The 12,755-nt window shown below is 44.0% G+C and overlaps 1 protein-coding gene across 1 annotated transcript in view; it reads right to left on the bottom strand.

Annotated features, from left to right (window-relative positions):
- POU2F1 (POU class 2 homeobox 1) overlaps window positions 1-12,755 on the bottom strand; it is a 109,586-nt gene that overhangs the window by 12,122 nt on the left and 84,709 nt on the right. The window contains exons 10-15 of the mRNA XM_087827822.1: window positions 10,545-10,686; window positions 8,992-9,137; window positions 5,062-5,238; window positions 3,335-3,440; window positions 1,215-1,560; window positions 449-537 (exon numbers count right to left, since the gene is read on the bottom strand). Coding sequence (XP_087683948.1) covers window positions 449-537; window positions 1,215-1,560; window positions 3,335-3,440; window positions 5,062-5,238; window positions 8,992-9,137; window positions 10,545-10,686 — 1,006 coding nt within the window. The remainder of the gene's footprint in view (window positions 1-448; window positions 538-1,214; window positions 1,561-3,334; window positions 3,441-5,061; window positions 5,239-8,991; window positions 9,138-10,544; window positions 10,687-12,755) is intronic.

A 12,755-nucleotide genomic window follows, 5' to 3' on the forward strand; every position in this document is an offset into this window, starting at 1 on the left:
GACAACAAAGGGCAGACCCCATGAGAATTATAAGTTCTCCCGAAGTCCCATGATGTGCTCCAATGGGCCTTCTCAGCTGTGGCTCTCTTGGGGTGGAGACAGAGATGGGGAGTTTTACTTGGTCAGGTTGCCTGGGGGTGGGTCTTGGATGACTGCATGGATAAACTTATCAGAGGGAAAGTCTGCCCCCAAGTCTAGTCACACAAGATCAATATCAGCATAAAAGTCCTGGGTTCTCACAATACATCACACTAGTCTACCTCCTGTTCTGAGGCACAAACTAACACCTACACTTCTCTACAAAGCTTTTTCACGAGGATATTTTCTTGGTCCACAAGTTAGTCAACTCCCCCCCCCCCCCCCCCCCCCCCCGTCACCGTGGCCTCGGGCAGACCTCCTCCACTGAAAAGGAAAAGAAGAGGCAAGGGAGGACCACAGCTGTACTGACCTTGAATGGTTGCCAGTGTACTGTTGCTCATCAGAGCCGGGCTGAGAGCACCGCCCAGGGTCCCTGGGTTAAGACTGAGTAAGGCACCTCTGCAAGTGAAAAGAGCAGACAGGTGATCAGTGTGGCATCACACCCAGAGGGGTAAGGACAGGACAGCTGGGAGCAGGCGGAAACACCTGAGACTTGTCCTCTCTGCTGTCTGACCGCGCTCCGAGTCTGCTTTCCTCGAAGTTCACTGTGCAACCCAAATAAGACTATAGCCCACAGGGTCCAACTCGCAGCCATTCCAGCATTCTCTACACTACCTCGTTCTCTTTTCTCAGAGCAAAAGAAAATGTCAGAAAAATAAATATATTTATAGAGTAGTTCCTACATGGACGAGACAAAAGTGAGACTCTTAATGCTACACCCCGAGCATATTTAAGGATCAGAAAGCAGTCTGCTGAGAGGTCAGCAGGGAACAAGAGTCAGGAGCTGTGGGCTCTCTCCCTGGCCCCACCCTCTAGACATGATCAGTGCCTGCTGCTCCTGTCTCACCTGGAAATAAAGGTATGACTACTGCCCTTCCAGGGTGTTCAGACACTAAATCCACAATAATCAAGGTCCTTGAGCCGCTATAGAGCAACCCACTTCAAAGACATTAGGCTTAAAGAGTTTTGTTTTGAATTTTGTGTTGAAGATGGTGATGGAAAGTCTCCCGTATGAGTAAGTCCCGGGATGACCTCCTTGTAGTCTCTCAGGTGGCAATAGATGAGAAAGCCCTTACCCAGCTGCAAACTGAGACGGTGCCATCAGGCCTGGGCTCAGTCCTGCAGCGGCAGCCATGGCTGCGAGACTGGCATTTGCCGGCAACTGCGCAGCTCCTTGGAGGGCGGCAGCTGCTGCCGTTTGCAGCCCTGACGCCGTCACCATCACCTGGCTGGTCCCAAGGGGAGAGGGCAGAGGAGTGGAGGTGGTCTGTGTTGTGCTGGTCTCACTGGCACTCGAGGCCTCAGAGGTGGAGGCTGAGGCAGAAGGGGAGGGACTCAGAGAGGGGGAAGTGACTGCCGAGGAAGCCGGAGGCGCGGTGGAAATCACGGTGGCAGTGTTGTTGGAGGTGGTATCTGTAGTGCCTGAAAAGAGGGGCAAGTTAGGGAGGGAGATCCTCAGAGTCGTCTGGGGGTATGGCGCATTGTTCAGCCACACTCCAGAATCAACTGACTAATGAACTTACCAGCCATACCTCTACATGGGTCCTTTTTATTAACCTAGTTAGTGTTTCTACAGAAATGAACCACAAAAACAAACATTTTAAGGCCTAAGCTTAGAAAATAATGAACTACAGGATGTTGGACTGGAACTGGAGATCTCAGTATGAACGCATGATTTTTAACATATGGACAGTGAAGGGAAATGGAGGCAGGTATGTGTGGATGAGCATGTGGATGTACAAACGTGTGTCTTACACACATACCAATGTAAGTGTGGGTACACTTGTTTCTGCTGAGATACCCTAGAAGTAACAACACGCATCAGTGAGTGTATCTGATGCCTACACCTTGGTTCCGAGGTACCTTTCCTCACTCAAAGGAACTTGGAATCCTTGGAGAAATAGCTGATTCCAGATCTGGGCCAGAGACGTGAAGATGAGCCTGAACATCTTGTGCCAAAAAATAAGGAACCACTCAAAGAATCACAGGGACATGTTAGAGGGTGCAGGAGCCAGCTGAAGGGACTCCCACTGGCTAAACCTGAGACAATTTTAACCCTGAAATAAAGAGTGATGCAATTTTAACCTGCTGCGTACAAAATAATGTGAGTCCATACTGACAGAGACAGATAGGGAAAAGGGAAAGTTCATCCTTACACTTAATAACTATGTAAAAACATCTATTCACTCTTCACATCATGGTTAGGTCACAAAGCCAAAGAAGTGATATGAAGTAAAACTCAAGTGGAGAAAATGAATTTCCCCACCTATGGGTTAAATCCAAGCTGTACCTCGAACCACCAGAAACCCACCCAGTGACTCCCTACACACCATCAACCCAGTGAATGACCACAGAACACCCCATACATTGTGTGTCACTAAAAACTTCTGATGACAGTACTCAGTTCACTTTAAATGTATTTGAGAAAACTGCTATTCAAAGAAGGGCACAGTGGAAAAATTTAATCATTTTATAGTGAATGTGTCAGGCATTAACTGAGACATACAGATTTTAAAAAAACAAAAAAACCCCAGACCTTTTGAAAAGTGCCAAGTTTACTGGCCAAGAGGTAATAAATTATAAAAATATAATCATTTATGACCCAGGCAGGGGGAAATAAACAGTTTCCTACGGGAGCTAAACACTCTTTTTAGGAGGAATGGACACCTGAGCTGGAGCAGTGCCACCCCCATCAGAGTTGTGTAGGTGGCTGGTCAGCACCTGAGGCTATGTGTGTTCACAAAGGCCTGACAGCCTCTGAGGGCCAAGGACGGGTGGACGGAGACCAGTGGAGACAAGGGCCACACTGAAAAGCGCCTTCTACGAATCTAAGGGAAAACTGATGTTGTCTTGATGCAAAAAGCTGTAGCTAGTCAAGGTTTTTATAAGAGAAGTCACTTGAAAAAAAGTAGGTGTTTGGAGAGAGAAATCTGGGAGTAATGGAAAAGACAGGCTAAGGTGAGAAAGAACAAAGAAGATGAAATCTTTATGTAAAACTATTATTTCTGACAAAATTAATTGTGCCTAATTTTTTTGGAGGTAGGGTTCTCACATATAACTTTTAAAAAAGCAATACCTCATTAGAGCTGTAATTCACAATTTAATGGCAGATTCTCACACAGAAACTCTCATGGCTACCATCTGCCTACAGCTGCACAGCCTCGCTGCCACATACCTGTACCAGAGACATGGTTACCTGTAACAGAGAGGTTGGTTACTGCAGCGCTGGTCAGAGGGAGGACGGGGTTGACAGTGAGGGTAGTTGCTGCACTGCTGGTCACAAGGCTTGGTGTGGTTGCCACCTAGAGGTCAGAAATGAAAATATGCAAAAGCATTTAAAAATCAAAACTTAAAAATTTAAGTCCATATTGTAGACTTATTTTGCCTATAAAAATTTTAAATTCCAGGATAGAGCTTAAGTATTATAGAATAGCACGGCCGGGCATGGCTCAGCAGTTGAGTGTCAACGTAGGATCCAGACAATCGGGGTTCGATTCCCGGGTTGCAGGCTCGATCCCCAGTTGGGGGCGTGCAAGAGGCAGCCAATCAGTGACTCTTTCATCATTGATGTTTCTATCTCTCTCCCTCTCCTTTCCTCTCTCTGAAGTCAATAAATATATATTTTAAAAATAAATAAATGTTATAGAATAAAAATAAAGTAAAAGGGCCTAAGAGGAGACTTTACAGTGACTTGGATCTTGGAATTGAGAAACAGGCATAGGTTGAAAGGTTGCTATTAGAAGACAGTTTTTTACTGACATGACATATGGCTATGCCCAGGTTTTAAAAAGAAATAATTTAAAAATCAATCTCAATAAAGTTGAGTCAGATGCAATATAAGTCAGTAAGAAATATACTAATTGTCACCTTAACCTAAACAAGGAAACTATTCAACAGGATCAGTGAATCCTGGCTTCTTGTATTGTTTTATTTTTGACTCTGTGGGGGCAAGATTGCCTTGATTTTATTCTTAATGAAATGTTATTATGGAAAGAATGTGAAACAAATTTTTTAAAGGCTGACAATTTCTCTTTGAAACAACAAAATATTTCTACAGTTTTGTAAGAAATACTGTCTTCTTCTTAGTACAAATAAATCCAAACACAAGTAAACAGTCAACTGCACAGAATGAAGCTGTGTCTACCAACTCCTCCCCTAACTGCCATCTCGGGACCTTTGTGATTGAAGCCTCCTCCCCACCCCGCCCCCCAGGCACCCACAGCCTGCACCCAAACCACTGTGTGCTCTTACTGCTGACTTTAACTTGAAAAGCTTCCCAATACAGAATGATATGCAGATAAAATAAAAACAAATTAACAAGAAGGGATCAGAAATGCACACTCAAAACCTTCCCATTTCTGGGATCCTGGTTAGACATGTGGAGTCATATTTACAATCACCCTAAAGGTCAAAGGTGTCCCATGGGCACTCTGTGTCCCTTCAGTCTAGGAAGATGACTCTAATGCAAACAGGGAGGTAAATGCAAGGCTACGTGTCCAAGAGAAAAGACCCCAAGTGAACGCTGTAAAACAAGTTCAGAGCTCCTGAACAGAGGCGCCTGGGAACTGACCATCAGCATAGAAGTTTAATAAATTGGGCTCCAGAACTCAACATGAATAAAAAGCAGTGAGTGATTTTTTTAGATAACTAGAACCACAGCAAATTTACTCCCACAATTAGAGTAACCTAAAAACTATATCAGAGAAGCGAGTAACAGAGATGCCGTAAAATGGGAAAGAACTAAATTGTTCCTTGAAACAGGACAGACCCAAGACTAGCTTAACAACGTGAGATTTAATTACGTCGGCAACATTTAAAATATAAACTGCATGCATTTATTCAACATGGACATATACACACAATAAATTCTGTTATGAAACACGACTGGAGGCGGCGCCACCGTGGCCGTAAGCGGGCCCTTACCAGCGAGGCGCTGGGGAAGACGGCCTTGATGGGCGAGCCGCCGGCGCCCCCGCTGCTGGGTGGGTTGATCCTTTTCTCCTTCTGGCGGCGGTTACAGAACCAGACGCGGATCACCTCCTTCTCCATGTTGAGCTGCTCAGCAATCATGGTGATCTCTTCCGAGGTAGGCTTTTGATTCTGAAGGGGAAATCATCCTGTGGAATAGCCTTCGGAACCACTGGCCCGTGTCATTATACAGTATAAATACACAGAAGGGAGGGGCAGGCCAGGGAGTGAAGTGGGGACGCAGATGACCAACAGGCCACCTTAACAAAACGTCTATAAACAGACATTCCAATGAACATATGTCTATAAAATTTACTCCGATTAACTTCGAATAAGTTATTCTTGAATGTTTGCATTCTGTTGTTGTTTTAAGGGCTATTAATCTTAAAAAAACTTAACAATCAAGAGAGATTCCAGGATGGTGGCAGATTGAGTGGAAGCTACACTGACACTCTCCTAAGACCAAACTGGAATTACAACTTAAATACAGAAAAACCGTCCTGAATAATCAACTACAACTGAAGACGAGCTGGAGAGCACCCTCATAGCCAAGGTGGAAAAGTGGAGACCACATAGAGACTGGTAGGAAGTGTGGAGGCACAGGAGGGCCGGCTGGGCTCCCACAGGCAGCAGCTGAAGGTCCAGAGGGAGATCTCAGCTGAGGGGGGTTCCCACTGAAGACTCTGGAGTCTAAATCCCAAGCTGGGCTTCCCAGACCAGAGCACCAGAACGGAGAAAGGTGCCCAATAACCTCTGGCTGTGAAGAGCAGCAAGGTTTCTGTCTGCCAGGGAGAGGTGGCTAGAAATGCAGGCACCCTCTTAAAGGGCCAACACACAAAGTTTCATGTGCAGCCACTCACCTTGGGCTCCGGAGGAGGGAGGGCAGAGTGGACTGGAGCTGTGTGAGGAGAACCTAGGTGTGCTGGATAGGGGGACAGAACTCAAAGGGCAGCTACCTAAATTCCTGTGCAGAGTTATTCCCCCATACAACAGCGGATATCTTTCTCAGGTAGACATTTACCTCCCAAAAAGCTTTTCCGGGGAGCGGGGGGGGGGGGGGGGGAGGAGTGCCCCACACTGTTGGAAAACCTCTTGCTCCACCCTGTGGAGTTTCTACAGCCTGAGGCTCATTAAGAGACTGAATAACAATCAGCCTCTGGGTGCTTTGAGTCGTTGCCTGATTGGCTTCTGGAACCAGGGATTGGAAAAGCAGACCTCGGTGAGCCTCTTGGTCCTGTCCAAACACACCCAACCACAGCAGAGGGAACCACAAGCTGTGGAGTACAGAGAACTTCAAACAGGGTACTCAAGGCCAGTCACATACAGCATCTGACATTGGCCTGCACCAGACTATAGAAAAGACTGGAAGTGGGAGTCCCAGCAGATCTACCTAACACATAGAAACAAATCCAAACAAGCAGCCACAATGGGGAGACTAAAAAAACAAGCCCCAAATGAAAGAACAAGAGAATTCTCCAGAAGAAGAGCTAAATGAAATGGAGATAAGCAATCTATCAGATATAGAGTTCAGGATACTGATCATAAGGATTCTCAACAGCATGAGAAAATAAACGAAAACTATGAAGGAAATGAAGAATGACATAGCAGAAATAAAGAATACACTGGAAGGAATAAGCAGCAGATTAGTGGAAGCTGAGGATCAGATCAGTGAATTAGAAGACCGAGGAGGGAAAAAAAAAATCAATCAATCAGAGATCCAAAAGAAATAAACAATTAAAAACAGGAGGACAGTCTAAGGGAGCTGTGGGACAACATGAAACATAACAATATTGCATGATAGGCATGTCAGAAGAGGTCAAAAGTAAGCAAGGGTTAGAGAATCTGTTTGAAGAAATAATGGCAGAAAACTTCCCTAACATGGTGAAGGAAAAAGTCATACAAGTTTAGGAGACACAGAGAGTCCCAAGCAAGAAGAACCCAAAGAGGCCCATGCCCAGACACCTCATAATTAAAATGCCAAAAATTCAAGACACAGAGAGAATCTTAAAGGCAGCAAGAGAAAAGCAATCTGTTACCTACAAAGGAGCTCCCATAAGGCTGTCAGCTGACTTCTCATCAGAAACTCCACAGGCCAGAAGGGAATGGCATGAAGTGTTCAAGGTAATGCAAAACAAGGATCTGAAACCAAGACGACTCTATCCAGCAAGGCTATCATTCAACATAGATGGTGAAATAAAGAGCTTTCCAGACAAAAAAGGGCTAAAGAAGTTTATCACCACCAAACCAGCATTGCAAGAAATGTTAAAGGGACTGCTGTAATTAGAAGTTGAAATAGAGAGAATGAGAAACATAGGCATAAAAAAATAAAATGGCAATAAATATCTATCAATAATAACCTTAAATATAAATGGATTAAATACTCCAATCAAAAAACATAGGGTAGCTGAATGAATAAGAAAACAAGACCTAAATATATGCTGTCTACAAGAGACCCACCTCAGAACAAAAGGCTCACACAGGCTGAAAAAAAAAACACCTTCTGGAGGACTTTAAGGGAGAGATTGACAGCAATATAGTCAGAGTAGAGGACTTCAACACTCCACTGACTTTGCTGGATAGATCTTCCAGACAAAAAATCAACAAGGAAACAGTGATTCTAAATGACACACTAGACCAGATGGATTTGACATTTACAAAACATTTCACCCCAAAGTTGCAGAATATGCATTCTCAAGTGCACATGGGACATTCTCAAAGACAGACCACATGTTAGGACACAAAACAAGTCTCTATAAGTTCAAGAAGATTGAAGTCATATCAAACATCTTCTCAGGCATTTATACCATGGAATACTATGCAGCTGTAAAAAAGAAGGATCCCTTACCCTTTGAGACAGCGTGGTGGGTATTATGCTAAGCAAAATAAGCCAGTCAGAGAAAGACAAGTATCACATGATCTTCCTCATACGTGGAATTAACGAACAAAATCAACCGATGAACAAAATGGATCTAGAGATGTAGAAGCATGGAACAGACTGAGGAATCTCAGAGGGAAGACAGGGGTGGGTGGGGAGATTAACCTAAGAATTAATATGCATATATGCATAACCCATGGACACAGACAATAATGTGGTGAAGGCTTGGGGGGAGGGGTAAAAGAGGGGAGGAGATCAATGGGGGGGGGAAGGGAGACAGTTGTAATATTTTCAACAATAAAAATAAAAAGTAATAAACAATCAACACCTTATATATTAGTAGGAATCTGAGAGTTTTCTCAGTGCTTACTGCACATGATCGCAGCTGGAACATGTGAGGCAGACAGTAAGCCTGCAGGATAGGAGGTACTTCCCAGATACAGGGACTTCAGCCTAAGGACTCAGTGACTGACCAAGGACAAAGGTCCTAAAGTGGCAGGTGCTACAGACTCCTGACTCAGTACTCCTTCCACTGTGCTGAAGCCTCTATGAATCAGAGTCAGAATTCTGTTGGAAGCTTTGATTGGGATAGTCCCTGGTACAAAAAAAAACAAAGAAAGAAAGAAAGCCAAGAATCTGTTGAATTAACTTGAGCTCCATAGCCTGACATTCAAGGCCCTCAACATTCTGGCCCCAAACTGCTGTTCTAAGCACAGACACTGCAACTCAGCCAAAGGGAACCACCTGTATTTGCGCTGACACACCTCAGGTTCTCCCTGGATGTCTTTGCTCTCCATCCTCTGCCCTTCCCTGTCTGTGGAGTTCCTGTGTCCTACGGCAGCTGCCGCCTGTCCCACAGAGCTCCCTCCTGAGCCCCGGGCACACTCGCTCTGTCTGTGTTGTCTTATTTTCTCCACAACGGTATAAGCATCCAAAAGGGCCGTGACTGACAGCGCCTAATGTTAGTACCACACAATCCCATGTCCATGAAAAGTAAAATCCCCACTGACCTCCAAGAAACTCTTCTCTAAGGCCACGCGGATGTTGGTCTCTATGCTGGTGCGTTTCTTTCTCCTGCGGTTCAAGCCCTCGATTCCCTGCCCTGGAGAATTCAGGGCACTTGGGCTGGAGAGAGCCGAATCTGACGAGAGGTTCTCTATAAGAAAAGAGAAAACAGGAGGTCAAAGGGTCTGAGAGTGCTTCACACACATAACACACATATTAACAACAAAGCTGACTAAGGTACTTGAAGCTGCAAGCACATGAAAAGGTTCCATAACCTACATGAAAACAGCTCCCACCACGCTCTATTGCTCTAGCTGGCATGTCTGAAAACACAGACTGCTTGTCCTCCTGCCCTCCGACTTTTTTTTTTTTTAATATGTCTTTATTGATTTCAGGGAGGAAGGGAGAGGGTGAGAGAGAGAGAGAAACATCAATGATGAGAGAGTCATTGATCAGCTGCCTCCTGAATGCCTCCCACTAGGGATCGAGCCCCCAACCCAGGCATGTGCCCTGACCGGGAATTGAACCTCGGTCTCCTGGATCATAAGTCAACACTCAACCTCTGAGCCATGCCAGCCGGGCCAACTTCTGTCTCTTGAGAAAGCACAGGTTTTCTCTTTCTGTCCTGAGACTCAACTCTACCTCTCCTGAGTTACGTTCTTATGTTTTGGTTTCTTATTAGCTCTAGGATAAAAGGCTTGTTAGAAATTACTGAATATTTAATATTTACCTTGCAAATGACCTCTCATTTTAGTAGTATAATTTATGGCAACACTTCCCCCCAAACCAAACAAACAATGAAACACTTCTAAATTCTTGGAAGTTGAAACAAGCAAGGTTCCGTCATTGTAGTTTAATGACCCCGGGCATCTCGGAGCCAGCTCTGGGTTTCTTTCCATTCCATGTATATGGAAGGAAGGGCAGAGCAGTGGTTCTCACTTGTGGAGCTCAGAAAGGCTACAGGGCCACGGAATCAGACTGTCCAAGGGTCAGAGTTACAGGTCTGTCTTTTCCAGAGACCTGGTTTTGCTTCCATCTAAATGAGAGCCACCATCTCGGGGATCTGCATGTTCCTTATACCTCTCACAGTCTGTGGTTCTGTGACTCAAACTCCAAATTTCCCAAAAGGAAATCTCAGCACAAAACACACAAGTTAAAACTGGCCGCTCAACTTCTTATGTATGAACTATGTAACAAAAGCAGAAATATCATCAAGGACAAATTTATTATAATTCATCAAGGAAGAACCAATAAACTTGTTTTTCAAGTTTATCTAAATACATAGGCCTTCTTTCCTCTTCCTTCAACTGCCCCTAAACCTGGCTGCAATACAAGAAATATTCCAAAGCTAAAAATTGTTGTTGACTGTGTGCACTGCAATTACTACTTAAATGAATTAGCTCCCCGATTTAAGAAGCCATAACTTATACGGATCCTCCCAAGACTGGTGCACTTCAAGATTTTGTAGTGCCAATAATGCAGTAAGAAATATAAACCCCACTCCATGCAACAGCCCCCTGTAAGACTCCCACAGACAATGAGGCCATTTCTCACCCACCTGCATCATTGAGCCACTTCTCCAAAAGTGGCTTTAACTTGCACATGTTCTTAAAGCTGAGGTTCAAGGCTTCAAAGCGAGAGATGGTAGTTTGGCTGAAGTCATTTCCATACAGTTTACCCATTGCGAGCCCAACATCGCCCTGCACAGAAATACAGAGCAGGAGGGGGGAGGGCAAGAGAGAGAGAGAGAGTCATCCCACAGAAACACCCATCCGTAAGCTGGGCTCAGTGTTTCAGTGAGGAAGTTAGGCCCGACCCTAACAACACTGACTGTTCCATATTCTCTCCATTTTGAATTTCTTCTTGCCACCTTAATAATCAAGATTATCAAAAGATGGTGCTACTACTCTAAACCAGCCCCTTAATTCATATAACCAAAGTGATTTAAATAATCTTTGAAACTCAGTTTACCTGTCTCATCTACAGGGTTAGCACATGCTACTGCCTAGATGACCTCAGGTATTTCTCAACTAACCAACTTCCCATAATCACCTTAAAATCTAGAAATGATGCCTCGTTCTTTTTGTCCTGTAAGGTATTTCTGGAAGCACTGAAAAAACCTATTTTCCACCTTAGTTTGGATTTTAAAGTTGGTTACAAAAAACAGGTATTCTAAAAGGCTACCTTTATAACTATTATAGAGAGAGAAATTCACAGTGGAGAGGTTTGACCCATTTAGTCAAACCTCGTGGGCACTGAAACTTGGTACCTTACAGCCATAGAACAATGACCTCACAACAAACACCTCACAGACATCTTTCTTGCAAGCCTGTACCTCTCAGTATACACAGTGCTCTCCTTCCAGCCGAATCGCTCTGTTCAAGCTGGGAAAAGCCACGTTGTCAGAGTTATTTTTTATACGGGTAAGGGAGCTCCGAGAGTTTGAATGATTCACCCTCTTGTTTCCACTAGTTTAGTGACAAGGCAGAAAGACATTTCTGGGAAGTACTGCAGATCTCATTCTACCGTGGGACCCTAGGGACAGCCCAGGCCCAGCTCCTGGCAACACTTACTGTGAACGCGGACTGTCCCAGTCCTCTGGATGCCCTACAATCCATCTTTTGGACACTACACTGTTTATTCGCACCTGCGTTAGGTAGTAGTTGGGGAAAGGAAAGGATATTTTTAAATTTCACTTTCTTATGGTAAGCAACTTCTGATACAAAGTTTAACAGAGGAGAAACACTGGAACTGAAAGATGAAATGAGGCATTGAGAACACCAGATCTTCAACTAATCTGTGACCTCAGCCTTCCCACAGGAGAGCCGCCAGGTGTGGCTATTAATTCAAATCAAGTAAATCAAAACTCTAGTTCCTCAGCTCCACCAGCCACCTTGTTGCTCAGCAGCCAGTCACACATGGATACTGGCTGTCCTCCCTGAGGGCACAAATACACTGAAACTGTCACTGATGTCTCTGGACATACATCTCCAGAACAGAAGTGACTGCTTACTGATTTCTGTCCAGTTACAGCAAAACTGAAAGAACTGGGATGGTGCGTGGGCACAAATGCTAAATCGGATGCCTATCTGGGTTGACATCTCTGTAATATTTAGTCAATCACAAATATTCACTAAGTGCCCACTCTACGTAAAACACTACACTAGGCTTGTGTGTAGCACATATGCATGTCTTGGTCACTTTATCTGTTTAGATTACAGCCTTCTAGAGAACTGGGGCCAACCCAACCTTGCAATTCTTTGCCTATCGGGCCTGCTGTAGCAGTTAAGATGGCAATAAATGTTTCTGACATTGTAAATGCATACTTCACTAGGAATTTTTTCACAAACTTCTATAATATCTATGAAATGTAACAATATTGACAAATAAACAAAAACTAAAATACCTATTCAAAAATCCCATCATAATAAGAATAAATACCACCTTAACTTGGTGGCTATGCAATCAGCTAAGTAAAACTATGGCAATAAATGACAAATGTACTTAATTGAGATTTATAACACAGTCTTACTTCATGTTTAAATGATATGACTGAATAAAAAGCAACAGGTCCTCCCTTAGTTAATATACTAATTTTCATTAATTTAATGTAAGTGTGGCTTAGTGATTTTGTAACTCACACCCACTGGCCTCCTCCCTCACAGCAGTAAATGTTTGAAGCATTTGACTTGTACATAATCTGAACTATATTATATCCCTTTGATATTTTTTCTAAAAGCAAAAGGAAAAAGGAACAAAGATTGGGATT

Source organism: Miniopterus natalensis, chromosome 19 (assembly GCF_054644295.1).
Source record: "Miniopterus natalensis isolate mMinNat1 chromosome 19, mMinNat1.hap1, whole genome shotgun sequence".
Taxonomy (NCBI): Eukaryota; Metazoa; Chordata; class Mammalia; order Chiroptera; family Miniopteridae; genus Miniopterus; species Miniopterus natalensis.